At 43.6% G+C, this 25,908-nt stretch overlaps 1 protein-coding gene across 1 annotated transcript in view; it reads right to left on the bottom strand.

The window, feature by feature from the left end:
• LOC118378405 (electrogenic aspartate/glutamate antiporter SLC25A13, mitochondrial) overlaps positions 1–17,431 on the bottom strand; it is a 95,947-nt gene extending 78,516 nt beyond the window's left edge. The window contains exons 1-4 of the mRNA XM_052472595.1: positions 17,250–17,431; positions 9,054–9,101; positions 8,391–8,533; positions 933–1,048 (exon numbers count right to left, since the gene is read on the bottom strand). Coding sequence (XP_052328555.1) covers positions 933–1,048; positions 8,391–8,533; positions 9,054–9,101; positions 17,250–17,339 — 397 coding nt within the window. The 5' untranslated portion in view covers positions 17,340–17,431. The remainder of the gene's footprint in view (positions 1–932; positions 1,049–8,390; positions 8,534–9,053; positions 9,102–17,249) is intronic.
• Positions 17,432–25,908: the final 8,477 nt, after the last annotated feature.

Raw genomic sequence — 25,908 nt, 5'->3', positions numbered from 1 at the left:
TTGCTTTCAGTGAAATGGTAGCTGAACGTGAGCGATAAACAGCAGCGTATGGGCATGTGTAATGTTTTTCATGCAATTTTCCACTTCTTGTTGCATCTCCTAGCGTAGCCACGGTAGCGTCGGGGTAGGCTATATTCATTAACCTTTCAGAAGGCAGAAAAACAACAGAGCTTTTAATTACCAAACCAGATACACCACGTCACTGATAAATAGTGTAATTGCTCCTTTTAAATATGAACATTTACATATGTGCATACATAATCAACCACAATGATCTTACTCCCTGCCGACTACCAACAATTAGAATGGAATTTACTTTCTCTCTGTTTGTGCCCAAGATATGTGCGCCGCATTTCAAATCAGTCCTAATGTGCTAATTTGGCATACCTACAGAAGGCAAAATTAAGGTTGTTTAAATCAATTAGGGAAATGTGAATCACGTACAAATGTCTCCTCTTCTCACCTCTGGGCTTGGAGCCTTCTAGGTAATGGTCCCAATCACAAACACACTCCCCTCCTCTCCGACAGACAGACAGGCATGTCTTCTCCCCCTCCACCCCTCCAAAACCAATATCTGTCATCTCCATCATCTCCATAGGGGTGCTTACACTGTCACCTTCATAGGGGCTAAGGTTACTGTCATTGATTCTGATGGTTATATGTGACAATATTATTTTTTAGGTCATTTTGTTTTTTAGTAAAAGTGATGTCTTTTTACCTCTTCCAAAAAAAACAAAGTAAAAAAATGTCCAATGAAATGTACTTTCAGTAAATAAAATAACTTCTACAGAACAGCTTTAAGAATTCCTCCTTCACTTCAATATAATATCCTAGCTATAAGTGTCCACATTGTTTTGTTCTTCAGCGGTCACAAATCAAACCTGGGGGTTGGAAATAGAGCTGTCAATCAAATCAGAGGGAACGTTACGTACCGTAGGTGGCTGCTCCTTTGCCCGTCTTGTCGAACAGCAGGAAGGCGACCACGTAGAGAGCATCTGGGGCACAGAGGACCGACTCAAAGGCCACAAACTCCTGGAAGGAGATCAACCTGATGGAAAGAGAGAGAAAGAGAGACAGACAGACAGACAGACAGACAGACAGACAGACAGACAGACAGACAGACAGACAGACAGACAGACAGACAGACAGACAGACAGGAAGGTGAATGTTAGGATATCCTAAAGGTCTACAGATAATGTCCTGTTCCACAATGAAAAAGCAGAGGACTATCAGTAAAACAAGCAAAAAATGGATACAAACGTAGTAGTTTGTACTTGTTCATACATGACACATTTTACAGCACGTGTAGTGTAATCATTAAGAAGAGAACTATACAAGTTCCAATGTATAACACTGGGCTTTACTGGGTGACAAAACCAAAAAACAGAACAGCCTATCAATATATGTCCATCTTAATTCAAGTAGGCCACTTCTCAGCTGAGTGAAATGTCCTAAATCCATTGAGTATGACTATAGGAAAATGAAAACATTAAACAAGGTTTGGAAAGAACTCTGTTCTTCAGTATAGTGTGCCAGTCTGAGTTGGCTGCTATAACGTTGACGGGCAACTTTACACATGTAAAAAGGATTAAATATGATGTTTTACATTTCCCCCTCTGCCATTATAAACAGGTGTACAAGCACAAAGGGGAGTTTTGAACGGATATCCTTTCACTATATTTCAGCACAAAAATATACATTTGTGCACAAACCCAACAATGTACTAGGAAGGGTGAATTCTCTCTTGCTCTCTCTCCCTTTCTCTTCTCAATCTTTTCACTCTCTCTCTCTCTCTCTCTCTCTCTCTCTCTCTCTCTCTCTCTCGATGTGTAGGCTACAGTATGTATGTGTCATTAATACCATTGTACTACACTTCTCTCTAATATGCCCACATCATCTATAACAAAGGGAGAATACACCAACTGATCCATGGGAGCCCTGGGGACCCCGGCGCAATCTAGTCTTAATTCATGCTCGGTTCAAAGTTGCCTCAAGTCCATTATGAATTTCACAAATGGATACTATAATTACGCAGGGTCAGTCCTAAAGAGCAGTCCCCTGAGCATGCATCTGCAATCTATTTCAATTTCCAGGGGAGCGATGATTACATTTTTCTGGCAACTCTAATTAATTTTGTTACTGATGAAATTCAAAGATGGATTCATTTGGAATGTGTAGGCTTGTAGGCTTGTAGGCTTGTAGGCTTGTAGGCATGCTCTGCCTGCCTTACAGTGTAGAAAAAACTGCTGTGTTGAAAAGTCAAGAGTAATTGTTATATTAACTAAGCGAGCTGACAGTTTTAGAACAGGGGCCTGTTGGTAGGGAGTGGGTGGAGGGATACAAAAGCGTGCTGCTGAGTCCATGCATCGGCTGTTAGAGGAAAGCTAACATATTTACAGCTCTCGCGGCTGGAAGCATATTGAACGTTGAAAAGGAACATCTTCTGAAACATAACAATTACCAATTTGGAAGGTAATTTCATGAGTTACTGTTTGACAATAATACAGACTAGTGCGGGGGAGAAAACAGATACTGTCTAAAATGCCTCAAATAAGACGAGGAAGTACAGTATGCATATCAGCTTACATTCATTTATGTTGTTAGCATTTCAGTATTTTTCTAGACATGGATTATGAGCATTTTACTGAAACTTACACTGCTGTTGATTATCAGGGGTATTCAGATGACATTGGGAGAAGGAGATGTGAGTGTTCAGGGGGTATATCACACACACACACACACACACACACACACACACACACACACACACACACACACACACACACACACACACACACACACACACACACACACACACACACACACACACACACACACACACACACACACACACACACACACACACACACACACACACACAGTGGTGATTGTGCCAGGGATGAGGCTTATGATGGTTGATTAGCATTGCTATGACTACTACAAAACAATTACCCCCCAAAAAGAGAGGGCATCACTTTGCAATGCAGACCAAACCAAGATTCCAATAATCAAATCAACCAACAGTATCTACCAACCATCAACTTATATGGCACGGGACCAGGTTTTTTCTAGGCATGTCCATGGTCTGGGTAAACAGTGCACAAACATATGCATTTACGAACATGAGACTATGTTTCTGGGAAATGTATTACGTACACAGTTAATGCTATACCACATGTACGGGATTGTTATTCACTTTAAATCTTAGTCTGAGTCAGAGGTCAACAAAGGTTGAAAGTGTCCCTCTGTACGAAGTCAATGTGGAAGTAGACATCCTTGATGTCTTTGTTTGAGGGTGTCTATGAAAGTCTCGACTTTACTGTCATCTTCAGCAGCTAGCGAGGGTCTAGAACACTGTTAACAGCATAAACATTTGGGCGGATTAGGTTGGAGCGACAGCTTGTATCCCTGCTAGTAAAAGGTAAGACGATCCCTTCAATAAACCCCCTGTCCCTGCTATTGTCACTGACAGCCTTCCACCCAGAGGTGACTGCTGGCTAGCTGACTGACTGGCTGGCTAGCTGTCCGGCTGGTGGGCTGGATGCTTTGGGTTCTTCCAAGCAGACCACACCAAAATGCACATGGTTGGCTGGGAGGACTGCTATTTTCCCAGCATGCTCTCTTTACAAAGTTTTAACCCCAGAGACTAACCTCAGAGGGTTTGAAGAGGTTTCCATCGGAAAAAAAGAGAGAAAGAAGTGTGTATGTGAGAGAGAGAGGGGGGGGGGAGAGACACAGAGAGAGAGGGAGAGAGAGAGAGAGAGAGAGAGAGAGAGAGAGAGAGAGAGAGAGAGAGAGAGAGAGAGAGAGAGAGAGAGAGAGAGAGAGAGAGGGAAAGAGAGGAAAGAGAGGGGGAGAGAGAGAGAGGGGGAGAGAGAGAGAGAGAGAGAGAGAGAGAGAGAGAGAGAGAGAGAGAGGAGAGGAGGGAAACATCTCTGACACATCTTTGAGACAGAAGTAGGGATGTCTACATGTGCTGAATGAGTAATTTGCAGACATAGAGAGGGAGTGTATCTATCTCAACCAGCCAAGTCTGGGGAGGGTGAATAACAAGAGAGAAAAGTGATTTCCAGGCAGAGAGACTGTGATGGCTGTCAGTGAGTGTATCACCTGATTTACACAGTCACAGAGGGAGGCAAAGAAATGCATTACACTGTTTACGTACATCCAAACCCCCTCTACTCACAAAAACGATTACCCCGTCCTGACTCATCTCTGTGAAATGGAATCCTACCTGGGGTAAAAACAGAGGCAGACGCATTGGCAAGAAAAAATGTATGCAGTATGCATATCCTGAAAAAGACTAATTTTAACTAGAGGGAGTATATCATAATATGATTGTGTAAGTGGCTTGTTTCCTTACTTTCTTTTTTGTCAGGGAGGTCACTCAACAGGTTCTTGCCAATACTTGAAAAACAATGCGTTCCTGTTTTCCGTGAACATAAAAGGGGGTGATGTTGACACGCGTAGCCATTGTCTGTTCTCTCTTCCGCACTAGGCATAATCATCCATCTCATTGTCTAGTGAAATCAGAATGTCTTAAAAAAAAAAACGAGCTAAAACAAAATACATGACGACTAACCTACGGTGCCAACTGTAAACAAAATGGACGCATTCAAACAAAGGTTTCTGATTTCGTGGCTTTGATCAAACCATCAAAGGAGACATTTCTGCTTCCTTATCATTTGGTATCCCCTACCCACCACCTGACCACACCAAATTAAGTTTAGATACAGAGACCAAGCCATGGTTTCCTAATAGATTTATCCCTTAATAGCAGTTTTGCTGCCGCCATTTATCTGGCTCGCAAAGCCGCACAATGCAGGAGTGCTGAATGGCATGGGCAATTACAGTGCATGTGTGCAGCCAGCCTCCACTCCATTTTAAAGCAGGCTTTCATAATGTGAGCAACATGACCGCATGCACTCTGCTCTTTGCCGGAGCCCAGGTGGTTGCCATGGCAACACACTTTTTCTTTTTGACTTACTCTAACAATTTATTGCCCGTCATTATGTATCATTAAAAACATACATATTAATGCAAAACACAGGGGTGATGGGGGTTAAGGGGAGAGGAGGAAAGATGAGATGAATTAAGGTACAACAACCAACAGGAGGAACAGAACAACACCTGACAAAGGGCCTTTGAGGATTTCTAAGAGTTTATTTTTGAAACATAATAAATCAAATAAATCAGTGGTAAATAAATTCATCATGAGCAAAAAAATATATATAATATTTGGGTTGCATCCTGTGCATTAGAAAATAAGGGCTAGGCCCTATCTATAACCCTAGCAGTACTCCAGGCCCTATCTATAACTCTAGCAGTACTCCAGGCCCTATCTATAACCCTAGCAGTATTCCAGGCCCTATCTATAACCCTAGCAGTACTCCGGGCCCTATCTATAACCCTAGCAGTACTCCAGGCCCTATCTATAACCCTAGCAGTACTCCAGGCCCTATCTATAACCCTAGCAGTACCCCGAGCCCTATCTATAACCCTAGCAGTACTCCAGGCCCTATCTATAACCCTAGCAGTACTCCAGGCCCTATCTATTACTCTAGCAGTACTCCAGGCCCTATCTATAACCCTAGAAGTACTCCAGGCCCTATCTATAACCCTAGCAGTACTCCAGGCCCTATCTATAACTCTGGTAGTACTCCAGGCCCTATCTATAACCCTAGCAGTACCCTGAGCCCTATCTATAACCCTAACAGTACTCCAGGCCCTATCTATAACTCTGGTAGTACTCCAGGCCCTATCTATAACCCTAGCAGTACCCCGAGCCCTATCTATAACCCTAGCAGTACTCCTGGCCCTATCTATAACCCTGGTAGTACTCCAGGCCCTATCTATAACCCTAGCAGTACTCCAGGCCCTATTTATAACTCTGGTAGTACTCCAGGCCCTATCTATAACCCTAGCAGTACCCCGAGCCCTATCTATAACCCTAACAGTATTCCAGGCCCTATCTATAACCCTCTGGTAGTACTCCAGGCCCTATCTATAACCCTCGCAGTACTCCAGGCCCTATCTATAACCCTAGCAGTACTCCATGCCCTATCTATAACCCTAGCAGTACTCCACGCCCTATCTATAACCCTAGCAGTACTCCGGGCCCTATCTATAAACCTAGCAGTACTCCAGGCCCTATCTATAACCCTAGCAGTACTCCAGGCCCTATCTATAACCCTAGCAGTACTCCAGGACCTATCTATAACCCTAGCAGTACTCCAGGCCCTATCTATAACTCTAGCAGTACTCCAGGCCCTATCTATAAACCTAGCAGTACTCCAGGCCCTATCTATAACCCTAGCAGTACTCCAGGCCCTATCTATAACCCTAGCAGTACTCCAGGCCCTATCTATAACCCTAGCAGTACTCCAGGCCCTATCTATAACCCTAGCAGTACTCCAGGCCCTATCTATAACTCTAGCAGTACTCCAGGCCCTATCTATAGCCCTAGCAGTATTGCAGGCCCTATCTATAACTCTGGTAGTACTCCAGGCCCTATCTATAACCCAAGCAGTACCCCGGGCCCTATCTATAGCCCTAGCAGTACTCCAGGCCCTATCTATAACCCTAGCAGTACTCCAGGCCCTATCTATAACCCTAGCAGTAGTCCAGGCCCTATCTATAACCCTAGCAGTACTCCAGGCCCTATCTATTACTCTAGCAGTACTCCAGGCCCTATCTATAACCCTAGCAGTATTCCAGGCCCTATCTATAACCCTGGTAGTACTCCAGGCCCTATCTATAACCCTAGCAGTACTCCAGGCCCTATCTATAACCCTAGCAGTACTCCAGGCCCTATCTATAACCCTAGCAGTACTCCAGGCCCTTTCTATAACCCTAGCAGTAGTTCAGGCCCTATCTATAACCCTAGCAGTACTCCATGCCCTATCTATAACCCTAGCAGTACCCGGGCCCTATCTATAACCCTAGCAGTATTCCAGGCCCTATCTATAACCCTGGTAGTACTCCAGGCCCTATCTATAACCCTAGCAGTACTCCAGGCCCTATCTATAACTCTGGTAGTACTCCAGGCCCTATCTATAACCCTAGCAGTACCCCGAGCCCAATCTATAACCCTAACAGTACTCCAGGCCCTATCTATAACCCTAGCAGTACTCCAGGCCCTATCTATAACCCTAGCAGTACTCCAGGCCCTATCTATAGCCCTAGCAGTACTCCAGGCCCTATCTATAACCCTAGCAGTACTCCAGGCCCTATCTATAACTCTAGCAGTACTCCAGGCCCTATCTATTACTCTAGCAGTACTCCAGGCCCTATCTATTACTCTAGCAGTACTCCAGGCCCTATCTATAACCCTAGCAGTACTCCAGGCCCTATCTATAACCCTAGCAGTACTCCAGGCCCTATCTATAACCCTAGCAGTACTCCAGGCCCTATCTATAACCCTAGCAGTACTCCAGGCCCTATCTATAACCCTAGCAGTACTCCAGACCCTATCTATAACCCTAGCAGTACTCCAGGCCCTATCTATTACTCTAGCAGTACTCCAGGCCCTATCTATAACCCTAGCAGTACTCCAGGCCCTATCTATAACCCTAGCAGTACTCCAGGCCCTATCTATAACCCTAGCAGTACCCCGGGCCCTATCTATAACCCTAGCAGTATTCCAGGCCCTATCTGTAACCCTGGTAGTACTCCAGGCCCTATCTATAACCCTAGCAGTACTCCAGGCCCTATCTATAACTCTGGTAGTACTCCAGGCCCTATCTATAACTCTGGTAGTACTCCAGGCCCTATCTATAACCCTAGCAGTACCCCAAGCCCTATCTATAACCCTAACAGTACTCCAGGCCCTATCTATAACCCTAGCAGTACTCCAGGCCCTATCTATAACCCTAGCAGTACTCCAGGCCCTATCTATAACCCTAGCAGTACTCCAGGCCCTATCTATAACTCTAGCAGTACTCCAGGCCCTATCTATAACCCTAGCAGTACTCCAGGCCCTATCTATAACCCTAGCAGTACTCCAGGCCCTATCTATAACCCTAGCAGTACTCCAGGCCCTATCTATAACCCTAGCAGTACTCCAGGCCCTATCTATAACCCTAGCAGTACTCCAGGCCCTATCTATAACCCTAGCAGTACTCCAGGCCCTATCTATTACTCTAGCAGTACTCCAGGCAATATCTGTAACCATATCTGTAATCCAGGCCCTTGATATAACCCTAGCAGTACTCCAGGTTGTTGTTGTAACCAACCTTTAGCTAGGCATAAAGCCTGGACTTTTTCCTGGTCAGGGCCTGTATTCACAAAGCTTTGTGAGATGGTTAAAAGGCCAAACTGATCCTAGATCAGCACACATTCTCTGATACGCTTTGTGATACGAGCCCTGGTCGTCTGTCCATCATACCCACCCATCTTTCTTCTGGTCCACCACCCCAGCCAGCAGTGAGGTGGCCTCGTCAGACAGCCTGATGTCAGTGTGTGCATAGAGAAACCGGGCCACAAAGTCCTCTGGAGACATGAAGGCCTCATTGTTCTTCTGGATGCTGGCATACTGCAACAGCAAACACGCACAGAAAGACAGACAGACAGACAGACAGACAGACAGACAGACAGACAGACAGACAGACAGACAGACAGACAGACAGACAGACAGACAGACAGACAGACAGACAGACAGACAGACAGACAGACAGACAGACAGCATAATTGATCTGTTAATAAGTGATCTATTGGTCAAGAAAGACACTGACGCTGACTGTTTCAATCCTTTGGGCAGACACCTAACTTGCAATCATTCACACGTAACTCAAGACTTTAATAGGCATAAATCATGCAATGATGTCAATGGTAGAAATTCAAGCTGTGTGCAGGGATCTCAAGTTAGGATTCAGACCTCAATGGAGAAAACCAGAAATGTGCTATTGACTCTTGTTTTTGTGACTTGAACCAGAAGAAGCCTACAAATAAATGCAATATTAGTAGTGGCTTTCCAGTACACAAAGTTGGCTTGTATCCAGTGAGCTAAGGAAATGTTGTTGATCCATAGGCAAATTGATTCTTATACAACTGACCTTTATGAAAATAGCTTTCAGCTCAGTAGGGTCAGCCCTCTTTTGTCCCTGGAGAAAGAAATTACATACACATTATCATCACATAATCAACAACCAAGCTCTGTGGTAATAACCTGAAACGAATACACTTCTTTAATTTGCAATTCTGTTGAAGCACTCATTGAAGCCCTCTTGGGTGTCTTCACCTGCACACCATCTTATCTGTTTTTTATCTGCACTGTTATTTTTAATCCCAGGCCCCTGTCCCCGCAGGGGGCCTTTTCCCTTTTGGTCGGCCATCATTGTAGATAATAATTTATTCTTAACTGAGTTAAATAAAGGTTCAATAAATAAAAATAATCTTTGTAACTTGTCTTTTTTGTGCGAATAAATAAAAATACTAAATAAAATGGATAGGCCTATAGGCATAGGCTACTAGGATAATGTTTTCTTGTTACAGTAAGATGTTTTCCCCACTTTGCAATACAAGTAAGAAACGCTAATCTTGTACTTATAATAACATCCCCCTGTTAAACTGTTAATAATTACTGTAGGAAAAAAAAGTTTTAAAAAATGTATTAGGATATGCAGCATTATTGAGACCTTTGATATTTATGACTCAATGAATTCCTGAATGTCTTCATTTTAGTTTTATGCTTTTCAACTTCATTGTGCTCTTTTTGTTTATACCTTTCATAGTAGACATACAGTGGCTTGTGAAAGTATTCACCCCCCTCCACATTTTTCCTGTTTGTTGACTTACACGCTGGAATTAAAATAGATTTTTGGGGGATTTGTATCATTTTATTTACACAACATGCGTACCACTTTGAAGATGCAGGATATGTTTTATTGTGAAACAAACAAGAAATAAGACAAAAAAAATGAAAAACTTGAGCGTGCATAACTATACACCCAGCATACCATCTGAATACGCCCAGTACAGCAATGTCTTCAGCAAAATCAAGGCCTCCACTCTGCCACCACATCGCCCACGGGACTGTGCTACTGACTTACTCCCTGGAAGGTCCCCATCGAAGGGCCGAGTTTACCCCCTATCTATCCCGGAAAATGAGGCAATAGAGAACTACCTTGATGAAACACTCAAACGGTTTCATTCGTCCTTCTTCCCCGGCTGAGTCCAGCTTCTTCTTCTTGGAAAAAAGGACAGTGGTCTCCGATCATGTATTGATTAGCGTTCTCTGAATGATGTCAAGAACCGTCTTCCTCTGATCCCAGCAACCCTTGAACAAGTGGACCGTGCCAACATCTAAACAAAACTCAACCTGCAAAGTGCATATAACCTTGTCCGTATACGTGAAGGCGACGAATGGAAGACGGCCTTTATCACCGCACGAGGGCACTACGAATACCTGGTCATGCCCTATGGCCTTACTAACGCCCCCGCCGTCTTCCAATCCTTTATGAACAAGGTTTTCCAGGATGTGATCAACAGCTTTCTCATCGTCTACATTGATGACATCCTGATTTACTCCCTAAAGGAACACATACAGCATGTGGAAAAGGTACTTTAACAGCTCCTTGACCATAACCTTTATGTGAAGACTGAAAAGAGCACCTTCCGTGTAAACCTCAACACCTTGAACCTCGGGTTCGTACTGACACCTGGAGGGGTCAGCATGTATGAGAACAAAGTCCCTGCCGTCAGTAACTGGCCCAAACCCACCACCGCTAAGGAACTCCAACGTTTCATTGGGTTCTCCAACTACTATCGCCGGTTCAACTTCAGTTCCACTGCCGCTCCCATCACTGCCCTTACCAGCCAAAAAGAGCCAGACCTTTCAATGGACTGATACAGCCCTGAATATTTCCAGCAACTTGAAATGTCGCTACAGCTCAGCTCCTGTCCTTCTCCAACCTGATCCGACCCTTCCTTTCACCCTGGAGGTGCTTCTGAAGTAGGAGTAGGAGCCATACTCTTTCAGCGGGTGGGAACACCTCCAAAATCACATCCCTGTGCCTTCTTCTCCCGGAAGTTATCCTCCACTGAGAGGAATTACAATGTGGGGAACAGAACTCCTCGCCATCAAGCCAGCCCTCGAAGAGTGGCGCCACTGGTTGGAGGGCGCACAACATCCTTTTCTCTTCCTAACAGATCATTGTAATCTAGAATATATCAGAGGGGCCAAGAGGTTAAACTCCATACAAGCCTGCTGCGCTCCTCTTCACACACTTTCATGCTACTTACATCCCTGGCAAGAAACGTAAAAGCTGATGCTCTCTTCCGCCAGTTTGACCTTCCGACCAGTAAGTCCGGTCCAACACCCATTCTTCATTCCTCTTGCATTATGGGGCCGGTACAGTGTGAGGTTCACTCTGCCATACAAGAAGCCCTCACCTCAGACACAGCTCCTCCTGAGACACCAGCTGGGAGGAGTTACGTACCAGCAGCTGTTAGGCCCCAACTGATGCAATGGTGTCACATGTCCTTTGGGTCAGGACATCCGGGCATTACACAAACCACCAAACATCTAGCCCGTAAGTTCTGGTGGTCCTCACTGGCATCTGACGTAAGGGATTACATGCTCTCCTGTCCATTCTGCGCCCAAACCAAAAGCCCTTGTTATCTCCCTTCCAGTAAGCTTCAACCTTTGCCAATACCTCACAGACCCTGGTCCCACATAGCTGTTGACTTCATCACAGACCTTCCTGAATCCTCTGGTAACACCACCATCCTTGTCATAGTAGACCGTTTTTCAAAAATGTGTCATCTGGTTCCTCTTCCTCATTTACCCTACACCATGGAATTGGCTGAGTGTAAGTTCCAGCAGGTGTTCCGTCTTATGGGATTCCGGAGGACATCATCTCTGACCGCGGGCCCCAGTTTGTCACCTGGGTGTGGCAAGCCTTCTGTGACCCGACCGGGGGTCGCCCTCAGCCTCTCCTCCGGGTACCGTCCCCAGACCAACCGGCAGACGGAACACCTGAATCAAAAAATAGGGAAGTACCTCCGCCAACAATATTCTGCCTTTCCACACGACTGGAGTCGGTATATGGCCTGGGCCGAATACGCTCATAACTCACTCATGCATTCATCCCTCCGCCTTACTCTGTTTCAGTGTGTACTTGGTTACCAACCCCCCATGTTTCCTTGGGAAGTGGAGCCTGGTACTGTCCCAGCTGTCAACGACTAGTTTCGGGGTAGTGAGCGGGTATGGGAGACCGCTCACAGGCATCTGCAGGAGGCCTCTAATACCCAGAAACGCTTTGTTGACAGACGCAGCAGACCTACATCACTCTTTCACCCCGGACAATGTGTGTGGTTCTCTACCAGAGACATCTGCCTCCCCTGCAAACAGTTCTGTCCTTGTTTCATTGGTTCCTTCAAGATAACCCTATCACGTACCACCTCCAGTTACCCTGTCAGTATAAAATCTCCTCGTCCTTTCATGTCTCTGTTAAAACCGGTCACCTACAGTCCTCTTCATCCTCTTCATCCTCCAGTCTCAACCCACAGTACACCAACACCGTTGTACGTCGGAGGGGACCCCCCCTCAGGCCATCCTTGATTCCAAATACCTGAGAGGTCACATCCACTATCCAGTGGACTGGGAAGGTTATGGGCCAGAAGACCGGTCCCGGGTCCCCAACCCAGAGATAATTCAGGCATTCCACAGTGATGGTCCCGCTCCCCGACCTCTGGGTCAACCCACCCCCCTGAACAGACCCACTGGACATCAGCCTCGACGCAGAACATCGGGTCAGTCCACAACCTTGTCGAACCAGCCTGACCTCGCCCCTGAGGTATGCGGCTGCCTCTGCTCCTCCGCCCACTCCACCCTCCGGTGCCGTTGGGTCGTCAGGAGTATTCATTACAGGCACATCTAGCCACTGGGATTATTGCCCTTTCTTCAAGGCAAAACTGCTCCAGCTCCTTCAAGTTGAATGGGTTCCGCTGGTGTACAGCAATCTTTAAGTCATACCACAGATTCTCAATTGGATTGAGGTCTGGGCTTTGACTAGGCCATTCCTAGACATTTAAATTTTTCCCCTTTTAAACCACTGAAGTGTTGCTTTAGCAGTATGCTTAGGGTCATTGTCTGCTGGAAGGTGAACCTCCATCTCAGTCTCAAATCTCTGGAAGACTGAAACATGTTTCCATCAATAATTTCTCTGTATTTAGCACAATCCATCATTCCTTCAATTCTGACCAGTTTCCCAGTCCCTGCCTCTGAAAAACATCCCCACAGCATGATACTGCCACCACCATGCTTCACTGTGATGGTATTCTCAGGGTGATGAGAAGTGTTGGGTTTATGCCAGAGAGTGTTTTCATTGATGGCCAAAAAGCTACATTTTTGTCTCATCTGACCAGAGTGCCTTCTTCAATATGTTTGTGGAGTCTCCCACATGCCTTTTGGTGAACACCAAATGTGTTTGCTTATTTTATTTTTAAAGAATTGGCTTTTTTTATGACCACTCTTCCGTAAATCCCAGCTCTGTGGAGTGTACAGATTAAAGTGGTCCTATGAAAATCCAAACCCGCTGTGGATCTTTGCAGCGCCTTCAGTGATCTCAGCGATCACTGCCTCATTGCCTGCATCCGTAATGAGTCTGCTGTCAAACGACCACCCCTCATGACTGTCAAACGCTCCCTGAAACACTTCAGCGAACAGGCCTTTCTAATCAACCTGGCCTGGGTATCCTGGAAGGATATTGACCTCATCCCGTCAGTAGAGGATGCCTGGTTATTCTTTAAAAGTGTTTTCCTCACCATCTTAAATAAGCAGGACACATTATAAAAATGTAGAACCGGGAACAGATATAGCCCTTGGTTCACTCCAGACCTGACTGCCCTTGACCAGCACAAAAACATCCTGTGGCGTACTGCATTAGCATCGAATAGCCCCCGCGATATGCAACTTTTCAGGGAAGCTAGGAACCAATATACACAGGCAATTAGGAAAGCAAATGATAGCTTTTTTAAACAGAAATTTGTATCCTCTAGCACAAACTCCAAAATGTTCTGGGACACTGTAAAGTCCATGGATAATAAGAGCACCTCCTCCCAGCTGCCCACTGCACTGAGGCTAGGAAACAATGCCACCGCCAATAAATCCATGGATGGCCATGCTTTCCACCTGACTACCCCTACCCCGTTAACAGCCCTGCACCCCCCTCCCCACAGCAACTTGCCCAAGCCTCCCCATTTCTCCTTCACCCAAATCCAGATAGCTGATGTTCTGAAAGAGTTGCAAAATCTGGACCCCTACAAATCAGCTGGGCTAGACAGCTCTTTCTAAAATTATCCGCCGCAATTGTTGCAACCCCCTATTACTAGCCTGTTGAACATCTCTTTCATATCATCTGAGATCCCCAAAGATTGGAAAGCTGTCACGGTCATCCCGCCCTCTTCAAAGGGGGAGACACTCTAGACCCAAACTGTTACAGACCTATATCTATCCTACCCTGCCTTTCTAAGGTCTTCGAAAGGCAAGTTAACAAACAGATCACCGACCATTTCGAATCCCACCATACCTTCTCCGCTATGCAATCTGGTTTCCGAGCTGGTCATGGGTGCACCTCAGCCATGCTCAAAGTCCTAAACGATATCCTAACCGCCATCGACAAGAGACAATACTGTGCAGCTGTATTCATCGACCTGGACAAGGCTTTCGACTCTGTCAGACTCAACAGCCTTGGTTTCACAAATGACTGCCTCGCCTGGATCACCAACTTCTCAGACAGAGTTCAGTGTGTCAAATCGGATCTCTGGCCGACTCTTTTCTCTATATACATCAATGATGTCGCTCTTGCTGCTGTTGATTCTCTGATCCACCTCTACGCAGACGACACCATTCTGTATACTTCTGGCACTTCTTTGGACACTGTGTTAACTAACCTCCAGACGAGTTTCAATGGCATACAACTTAAATGCAAGTAAAACAAAATGCATGCTCTTCAACCGATCGCTGCCCTCCCGTCCAGCATCACTACTCTGGACGGTTCTGACATAGAATATATGGACAACTACAAATACCTAGATGTCTGGTTAGATTGTAAACTCTCCTTCCAGACTCACATTAAGCATCACCAATCCAAAATGAAATCTAGAATTGGCTTCCTATTTCGCAACAAAGCATCCTTCACTCATGCTGCCAAACATACCCTCGTAAAACTGACTATCCTACTGATCTTGGACTTCGGCGATGTCATTTACAAAATAGCCTCCAACACTCTACTCAACAAACTGGATGCAGTCTATCACAGTGCCATCCGTTTTGTCACCAAAGCCCAATATACTACCCACCACTGTGACCTGTATGCTCTCGTTGGCTGGCCCTCGCTTCATATTCGTTGCCAACCCCACTGGCCCCAGGTCATCTATAAGTCTTTGCTAGGTAAAGAACCGCCTTCTCAGCTCACTGGTCACCATAGCAGCACCCACCTGTAGCACGCGCTCCAGCAGGTATATTTCACTGGTCACCCCCAAAGCCAACTCCTCTTTGGCCGCCTTTCCTTCCAGTTCTCTGCTGCCAATGACTGGAACGAATTGCAAAATGTACTGAAGCTGGAGACTCATATCTCCCTCACTAACTCTAAGGGCAACCCGGCAGGGTAGCCTAGTGATTAGAGCGTTGGACTTGTAACCGGAAGGTTGTGAGTTCAAACCCCCGAGCTGACAAGGTACAAATATGTCGTTCTGCCCCTGAACAGGCAGTTAACCCACTGTTCCTAGGCTGTCATTGAAAATAAGAATTTGTTCTTAACTGACTTGCCTGGTTAAATAAAGGTAAAATTTAAAAAATAAAAAATAAGCATCAGCTGTCAGAGCAGCTCATAGATCATTGCACCTGTAAATAGCCCATCCAACTATCTCATCTGCATATTGTTTTTTTGCTCATTTGTACCCCAGTATCTCTACATGCACATTCATCTTCTGCACATCTATCACTCCAGTGTTTAGCAATTAAATTATAATTACTTCGACACTACGGCCTATTTATTGCCTTACCTCCCTAATCTTACCTCATTTGCACTCACTGTATAAAGATTTTTTTTATATTGTGTTATTGACTGTATGTTTGTTTATTCCATGTGTAACTCTGTGTTTGTGTCGCTTTGCTTTATCTTGGCCAGGTTGCAGTTGTAAATGAGAACTTGTTCTCAACTGGCCTACCTGTCACGTTCTGACCTTTATTTCCTTTGTTTTGTATTCATTATTTAATATGGTCAGGGCGTGAGTTGGGGTGGGCAGTCTATGTTTGATTTTCTATGATTTGGGGATTTCTACGTTTCTTCAGATGAAGTCTTTAAAAAACTAGGGCTGATATGGCATCCTGATCCTATTAAACTACACAAAAGTAGTGCACTATATGGAATAGGGTGCCATTTCAGACACACCCTAAATCTAATCTTTGTGCCACTGCAGATTTTAGGAGTTTGTAATGTGGAGTTTTGTCTCAAAGCACATGACTTAGTGCTGTTGTAGGGCAATGAAGTAACTTTGCCACACTTTGAATCATCTAGGATGTTACTGGAAGTGGGTCTGTCTACACATGGAATGCAAAAGAGGAATACACTTTGGATTCTTAATAGATGTTACTCGTTGACTTAACTGTTGTACTAAAAAATACAATTGTTAAACGCCATTCATTTATTTAAAATATTTATATATATTTTTTTTTAAAGACACGGGGCACGTGCCTAATCTACATTGTAGAATTTGATCACGTGAATTAATAACTGGCCCCAGTGGAGCAAGCAACAACAAAAGCCTTATATTACTGTAGTGTATCTGTACGGGGAGAAGCTCATGTAGCATTATGCTAACCAAGGTTACTAGGCTACAGCCGGCTTTAAATCAATGACATGCTAATCAGCCGGCCACACGGGACGTGGGGAAAGGGAGAGACAGAGACCACTGGTTTCACTGACAGGTTGGTCTGATAACCGGCTTCCGCATAGTGCATCACAGGGAAAAGATGCATCCCATTACAACCTTGACTTCTGCAAGTAGCCCCGTCCTCCTACACTGTAAAGCCCAATGTCATTGCCACTGGCTAATGTTAACCTCGAACATCCTCTTAGCAGTCTAACTAGTAGCTAGCTGGCTAGCCATCTATCAATAGATGGGAGGGGGTCCGTATGTGAGAAAGTCGTCCCTGCGTTCGAAGGTGTCGTTATCTATTCCGACATTGTCTAGTTCACCTACTGACAAAAACTGTATTTTTTTCCTCGAAAAGGTGAGCTTACCTTTGAAGCCATAGCAAGATTACTGTCAACCAACCAAGCCCACTGACCAAGCAAACCCGGTAATTTCCTTTTGCGTGACGACGTTCCCATGGAAATCACGCGCGGTTGTCTAACGGTGCAGTGAATAGAGGAGATCAAGGCAGCTAAAGTGTTCACGTGGTATGGAGCGGTAGAGAGGTAGTCAGTGGCAGGCATCGTTATGTAACCATCCACATTACTAACCATCCGTATTACAGTCTATTCATATTACATGAATACGCTGTTACTACACAGGTATTAGAGTAAGGTGTTGGCAATCATTCCTTATTTCAGTTCTCTGTCTTTCTTATGAAGCTTATCATCATCATAAGATCTCTGTATCCTCCCAGTACACCTATACTAGGATATGACTGACATTGGCTCTGTGCCTACACAACCTATGACGCATTTAGTTAAACATGATCTGATACTATTCATTTTGGTAATAGGCTTATGTACCTTTCCTGGCTGCCATTGAGTGAAGAATGTAAAAACCTTGTTCCATCCATATCTATGTACAGTGCCTTCAGAAAGTATTCACACCCTTAAGTTTTTCCACACTTTGTTGTGTTACAGCCTGAATTTAAAATGTATTAAATTGAGATTGTGTGTCACGGGCCTGCACACAATACCCAATCATGTCAAAGTGAGATTGTTTTTAGAAATTATTACAAATAACTAAAAAATGAAAAGATTAAATGTCTTGAGTCAACTCCTTTGTTATGGATAGCCTAAATAAGTTCAGGAAGAAAAAAGGTGTTTCACAAGTCACATAATAAATTGCATGGACTCTGCGTGCAATAATAGTGTTCAACATGATTTTTGAAAGACTACCTCATCTGTACCCCACACAATTATCTGTAAGGTCCCTCAGTCGAGCAGTAAATTTCAAACACAGATTCAACCACATAGACCAGGGTCTTCCAATGCCTCGCAAAGAAGGGCACCTATTGGTAGGTAGCTAAAAAAATCTAAAAGCAGACATTGAATATCTCTTTGAGCAAGGTGAAGTTATTAATTACACTTTGGATGATGTCTCAATACACCCAGTCACTACAAAGTTACAGGTGTCTTTCCTAACTAAGTTCCCAGAGAGGAAGGAAACTGTGCAGGGATTTCACCATGAGGTGGCTTTAAAACAGTTACAGAGTTTAATGGCTGTGATAGAAGAAAACAACATTGTAGTTACTCCACATTACTCACCTAAATAACAGAGTGAAAACAAGGAAGCCTGTAAGGAATACAAATATTCCAAAACATGCATCCTGTTTGCAATTAGGCACTAAAGTATGAATACTTCCTGAAGGCACTGTTGTAATGGTCTTTTGTATTTCTCCAGTGAGTAGAGCAGTTCTTCTTCAATTATTTTCAACATCAGACGTATAGCTTCTGAGAAAGAACCTTTCCTATAGATCTAAGGCAGAAAGGGGGCATTTATGGAAGAGAGCATACAAGGTTTCTCCTTCTCTTCCCCACAGTAAATGGTTTCGCTACTTTATTTCCAGCCATTCCATCCCTCCATCTATGCTTTGTGTCGGGAAGAGAGAAAGAGAGAGGGAGAGAGAGAATTACATGACTACAAAAGCAAAGGTTAACATTACTCATAGCATAAAAACAATTTAAAAGGGAGCAAAAGGGCCCTAATGGCACATGGTCTTCAAAGAAAATGCATTTTGCGCTTAAAATAATTCATAGCTTTTTGCCAGTGGCTTTTCGGATTCCCGATCACCAGCATGAACCCCTGTACTTTTCTCAGCAGGCTGTCTGCTCCTCTCAAAATGGCCTTCGCCAGGGCATAGCCCACATCCCTCCCAAATATTGATGGCACACAGTTTATCGTTTATTGGAAAAATGGCTGTGAGTAACGTTTTATGAGCTAATGCAATCTCATAACCTGTATTAAATTTGGTTGTAGGACAATATTTGAGAAGATTTAAACAGGAATGATTTGGTCCTTTGACACGGCATTATCTATCTCTGTCAGTTTTGTATTTAATGACTTATTTGTGACATTTACTGTAGGTAGAACACCGAGGTGTGTTATAGCCGGTTGCTGTTATGATTTGCAGCATTTGTGAGCTGTGAGACTGCGCTGTTTTGCGTACAGGCCTACATCCACTATTTGTTCATGTAAAAATAATTGATCTATAATCGAATTGTGAGGGATTTTACATGAGAAATAGGCCTTTGAGAAACACAATGTTACTAAATCATTAAATTCCCTGGTCTGGTTTCTCTGTTTTATTTTTAGGAACAGAATTGCATGACAAAAACAAATCCAAAAGCCTGACTGTTCTTCGTCCAAGGTCCCGTGAATGATTGAATAATGGGGATAAACTCTGGAACCTCTGAAACCTCCTGACCTGGGGGGTCACCTCTCCCGGCCTCTCAGTCCCAGAGAAACCACGCATCCTGACGGAATGAGCGATGAGTGATGGACGACAATCTTCTAATTTTAACCATCTAAACACAGCATTTCAAAAATAGACCCAGAGTTATAAACAAATTATTATACCACTTTGGGCCTCTCCACCGACAACACAGTCCCTATTAACGGTCCATAACTGTAGACCCTAGAGGTCAAAGGGGGTTAAAGACTTTCTATTAAAAGTAACAGAGGAAAGGAGATGTGTTCTTGAAAATGTGTGTTTTGGGTTTGAAATGCTGAGAGGTTAGTGGCGGCCTCTCAAATAGCGCTGTAAATGACCAGTTTGGGCTTACTTATTGCCGTCGTCTGTCAGTCACTCAAATGTATTTTTATTTATCTTTAAGTGTATTCACATAGTTCTTCTTGTATAAGTCACTTGTTGAAGACTTTATTCTCCTATTGTCTCTCCCTTGTGTTTTTTTCTCTTGTAGGATGTGCCTTTCGATTGCATTTTTAGGATGAAAGATATCATGGAAGATCAGAGGGGAGTGTGGTGGATGTGGTCATGTGGACGTTGTTGACCTGAAGGAAAGGGTCACCTTTTGGCAGCAGCTTCACAGTTTTCCATTAATGAAGTTATAGAACCATTTTTGGTACACCTGAGCGGCCTCTGGATATAAATATAAATCATCACATTAACACAATCTCTACCAGTCAGAGCTTACATAGCCTAACTTGTATTTAAAAGATACCCCAACATTTTTTGTTAAAGGCCCAGCACAGTCAAAAGATTTTTCGTGTGTTTTATATATACTTTCCCACTTTGAGATTGGAATAACACTGTGAAATTGTGAAAATTATAATGCCCCTTTAGTGTAAGAGCTATTTGAAAAGACCGCCTGAAATTTCAGCCTGTTTTGGTGGGATGAAGTTTTGGTCTGCCTGGTGACATCACCAAGGGTAAAGTAGTTAATAAACCAATAAGAAACAGAGAGTTCCAAACCTCTGCCAATAACAGCTAGTTTTCAGTTTCCCTCTTCTCAGTCAGACCCCTCCCAGACAGTCCTAGCAAAATTATTTTGCTAAGAAAAAATTGCTCTCTGCTAAGAAGCTATTTTTCTTCTTTTGGGCCATTTTAATTGTAAACAATCACAGTGAGATACTTAATTGTTACCCAGAAATGATTTGATATTGAGATAAAAACAGCTGCATTGGACCTTTAAAGAGAATATTCAAGTCCAGATGAATTTGTCTAAGGCCTAGCCTACTATCACAGAGAAAAAGTTTTTAAAACACTCTGTAAGCCAAGGCCTCACCAGTTCCAGTTGTGTTAGCTATGTGACATGCAATGCAAACATCAAGTGTCTGCAAACTGCTAAGCCTTGCATTGTACAACAACAAACCCTGCAAACCAACAGCATGCAAAAATAGGTTTTATATAACTTTGTTGTACCAAACCACAATACAAACAAGCTGCCAGATAGTGTGGATGGGAGGACTGAGAGAAATAAATGTGCTTTGCATTAAAATAAGAATATGATTATAATCGCCATTTGAAGGCAATTTATGAAATTACTTATTTTATAATCGTTATAAAATGTTGTTTACGGTATCTATAAATCTAAAACCACATTTAAGATGAGTACAGGATCTACATTTTGGGGCGACAGTGGTTAGTGGTTAGAGTGTTGGGCCAGTAACCAAAAGGTTGCTGGATCGAATCCCCGAGCTGACAAGGTAAAAATCTGTTGTTCTGCTCCTGAACAAGGCAGTTAACCCACTGTTCCCTGGTAGACCGTCATTGTAAATAAGAATTTGTTCTTAACTTACTTGCCTAGTTAAATAAAGGTTAAAAAAACATTTCATCTCAAAACATTCATTGATTTGTGTAATACTTTGGTCTCCCAAAGTATAAGTACACATCTTTCTGCCTAGCAACCAACAATGTATCTCTCCATCTGTCTCCATATCTATCCAATCAGGGGGATGTCAAACATAATGCAGGAATATCATCTGTAACATGCAGTGCTTTATGTGTAATAGACCATGACAAGCCCTTTCTTGTTTACGCTGAAATAATTATGTGTTAGAATAACATCAACAACTTACTTAACCAATCAAACTCACTCTGGTTCCATTCAAAGACCAGACTGATAAATAGTTCTGACGTTAGACATGGGATAGAAGATCGAATAGGAACGTTTACACTTACAGATGTCTGGCTCATAGAGATTCGTTGCTAAGACCTGACCCCAGAGCAGATTAAAGGAGCTTTTTAAAGACTATAAGAGGGAGATGATAAAGTTAATTGACCGACATCGCTGGGGATTTGATTCTTGCATTATGGATTCACTATACCTTTATTTATTTATTTTTCTACTCATTCCATACTCCACTAACTACACACACACACTCAGGCATACACACACACACTTGCAGACTCAGTCCTCCCCTTGCCCTCATCACCACCGTCCACCCACTCCTTCTTCTCCAAACCTCAATGAGACTGCTGGCTTCTGGATGAATCTGTTTAACATCTTTCAGTTCAGATAAAGAGCTGCACTAAACATGCTCAGGGGCATCTGGGATGGGCTGGAATTGGTACTCTGGAGGGTTGGGCGGATGCTCCCGCCTGGGCGGTTTGAGAAGGTCCAGGCGGGCAGTGGGGCTTGAGCCCCTCTCCAAAACAACAAGGCCCCACACTCAAGCCTGCAACCTGAGAGGACATTGGTCCCCCTCCTAGGCCTGGCTAAATGAACCCAGATGCTTCCTACAAACACAGGGTTGAGGCATTCTGGTTAGAGAGGGATGGAGGGAGCAGGAGAATTAGACAGGAGGAGAGGGGTCGGGGGCTTTCTCTCCCCTCAGTTTAAGTAGTTGTCTCTCAGATTTCTGGTTTTTCTCATAATTGCTGATCACATGGGCTTCCAAGGAGCATTGTGGGGAATTATCAAAGGGGAGTTTGTCTTTGAACCAAACGAGTACACCAGCAAATCTTTAAGTATTTTCCATTTCCTGAGGAGTTGCCACCTGGCCGTTAGAGTGAAATGGGTGCGGAATGTGTGTGTGCGTGTCCATGCGCGTTTGCGGCCAGCACAGTGATTACATCTTGGATTTAAGGGGATTAAACCAGGGAAATGAGATATTGATCTGCAATCACAATTGATTGAGGAGGATGTCAATGGCCAGGGTTGATTGGGGACAGGGCTGGTTCAACTCGAGGTGTCATAACAGGTCCAGTTATTCAGTGAAGTTTAACAGCGTTCTGCCACCTTTCAGATCCGAGCTGCTTTTCTTCAACCTAGAACCTAGCACTTCAATATAGCCTATTTGCCATTTAACGTTTAAAATGTATTACCTTTTATGTGTGGCATAAACACAACTAGTCACATTGTTTTAATCTGATTAGGCTATTTCAAAAGTCTCCTGTAGGCTACCTGCGCACGTTCATCAACTCCACTCTAATATAATTCCAGCATCCAAACTGCGCAATAGCCATTCGATTAATGGAGGCATGTTAAGCTTTCCTGAATAACTGGGCCTGCTGGGAGCATATGCCTATGTGAATACGCTATATAGATGACTTGCGAGAATGATGATCGGCAACAGACAGCGCAACAGTATCAGAAGTCAAAAATAGAGCCAGACTGTCCAGTACTGTGCCTTTCTATAACCTGTCGAGATGAATCGAGATTCAATTAATGGAATGAAACATTCAAATAACAGGGCTTTTGCGCCATCATTCAAATGACATTTTCACTGCAGTTTACAGGCTAGAGTAGAATTGTACTCAATTGTACAAATTTAAAAACAATAATGTAATGATGTATTGTATTGTGGTGTTGTAAACTGGTCTAGGTAGGAAAATAGGGGAGCTTTCTGAGCTGCGTTTCTTCGCTGTTCTTTCATTCGCAATGAGGCCAGGCCTCTCCGCTGCCTATCAACTGTTACTCTATCCTGTGGATTCATTTAGAAAATTGGTGCAGATTTTAATGCTTTTATTTGTAGTATGATTGCCAGTTAACCAATGCCAGATTTGGACAAACGATCCAACTACCACTACTGTCTCTATGGATAGAGGGCAGGATAGACAGTTGACTGGTAGACTATATTGACCTGTGGATTTGTAATCGTGCAGAAAAGTTTAGTGCATAAGGGACGTACCAAAACCCCTTGATAGGGGAGGTGAATGCAAGCAGATGGAAATGTGGCTATATGGAACACATTATATAGTCAAACCTGCAAAAAGGCTAATTGAAAAATAGTCACCAATATAGTATATACATACACAGAATCCCAAACATCACACAAACAAAAAAGTTTGACAACCTTACCCTATTTTGGACCAGCATTCTCACCCCAGTACATGTCAAACTGTCCCTTATGCAACACATATGAAACACTTTGTCACCACCTGCAAGACACAGCTCTGCTACCACCAATAGTGGGGTGGTATGATTTTAGAAACAAACAGAACCTTTTTAAAAAGAAGGGAATACCCATGTGTACATCCGCTACTAGCCCGGGATTCAAAGCTCCTTTTTCCCAGCAGGCTTTAGGGCTGTTTCACAGTAAAGACCCCTGGAGTAACCTGTGTCAGCCCTAATTGGTCTGCCTCGCCTGATGCCATCCAGACACCCCATCCTGAAACACACACCCGCTCTTTGTTTGCTTGAGTTTGAACTCCCCACGTCCCCTTTCCCCCAATCCCAAGCAGGGGTTGCATTGAGGGAATAAACAACACATTTCCTATTTCATTTCAGTAAGCCCTCACCTGCTTTAGCTCATACCTAAACTGCTTTGCCACACAGAAGATGAATAGTTAAATTAAGTGCGCCTAAATGTGAAATGAAAAAGCTCATTTCAGGTTTTGTCCATCTGTCATCTTGAAAGAGAGTAATAGAAATGTCAAAAACTCTCTATTGCGATTCAGAGCAGAAATAAATATATAGTAGGTCTCAAACGTTTGAAATTGCTCAGTGAATGCATGTGGCAATATCCATCCATATCTATTGAATGTAAGGACTTGCTAGGTGATTAAGATCTGTTTGAGACTTGAAAAGTGAGTCGGACTTCAACACTCAGGTCATGACAGCGAGCAAGTCCTGATGACATTTGTCTGATAGATCTGATGTAGCATAGGCATGTGTGTGTGCGTGTGTGTGTGCGTGTGTGTGCATGCGTATGTGTGCATCAGTGGAGGCTCTTCAGTAGAGGAAGGGGAGGACAATCCTTTTTTAGATGAAACTATACTAAATATATTCACGTCACCAAATAATTGATTGAAACACAGTTTTGCAATGAAAGTTTACAGTAGCCTCAACAACACTCTGTAGGGTAACGCCATGATGTAGCCGGAGGACACCTAGCTTCCGTTCTCCTCTGGGTACATTGATTTGAATAAAAAACCTAAGTAGCTCGTGGTTCTCACCCCCTTCAATAGACTTACACAGTAATTATGACAACTTCCGGAGGACATCCTTCAACCTATCAGAGCTCTTGTAGCATGAACTGACATGTTGTCCACCCAATGTTGAAAGCAAAAGCTACAGCTAGCTAGCACTGCGGTGCATAAAATGTAGTGAGTAGTTGACTCAAAGAGAGAAAAACAATAGTTGAACAGTTTTAAACAAGTTAATTTCTTTAAAAGTGAAGGAGAAGCAAGATGGAGAAAGAGAGCTAGCTATACTTCTTTGTATTTATTTTTTCACTTTTGATAACTTAGCTGGCAAATGCAGCTAGCTAGTTCAGCCTACTCAGTCACCCGGCTCAAATAGAGAGGGATGCTATGTTAGCTAGCTGGCTATGGCTATCCAACACGGGAACACTTCCAAGACAAGGTAAGCTATTGATTTTATTAATTTATTGCCACTAGGCCCCGCCGGTGTAACTCCTAAATTCTTTGCTGACTGTACACTGTACTGCATGATTTTAGCTGGTTTACTAAAGCATTAGTTCTAGTAGCTATGTTGACTATGACGTTAATATGGTGACACCGATGTAGGCTGTGTGTAGTGGTTAGCGGTCAAGATATGAAGGTTGGGCTTGGAAAGTTTTTTTTGCCTCGTCACAGACAGCTGATGTGTTGTGCACTGAAGTCCACAAGCGAAGGGAAAAGTTGAGAGGAGGAGAGCGCGTAGATGCGAGAAGCAATTATGAAATGATCAAAGGGATCATGCTGTTTGTATGTGGCTTGTATGAAAGTGAACTGATCAGGGATGTATTCAGTCCTACGATTCTATTGATAAATTCTTAAATGGAACGAAAAGGAGA

Source organism: Oncorhynchus keta, chromosome 20 (assembly GCF_023373465.1).
Source record: "Oncorhynchus keta strain PuntledgeMale-10-30-2019 chromosome 20, Oket_V2, whole genome shotgun sequence".
NCBI classification, from domain to species: Eukaryota; Metazoa; Chordata; class Actinopteri; order Salmoniformes; family Salmonidae; genus Oncorhynchus; species Oncorhynchus keta.
This window is presented reverse-complemented; position numbering and strand designations above follow the sequence as displayed.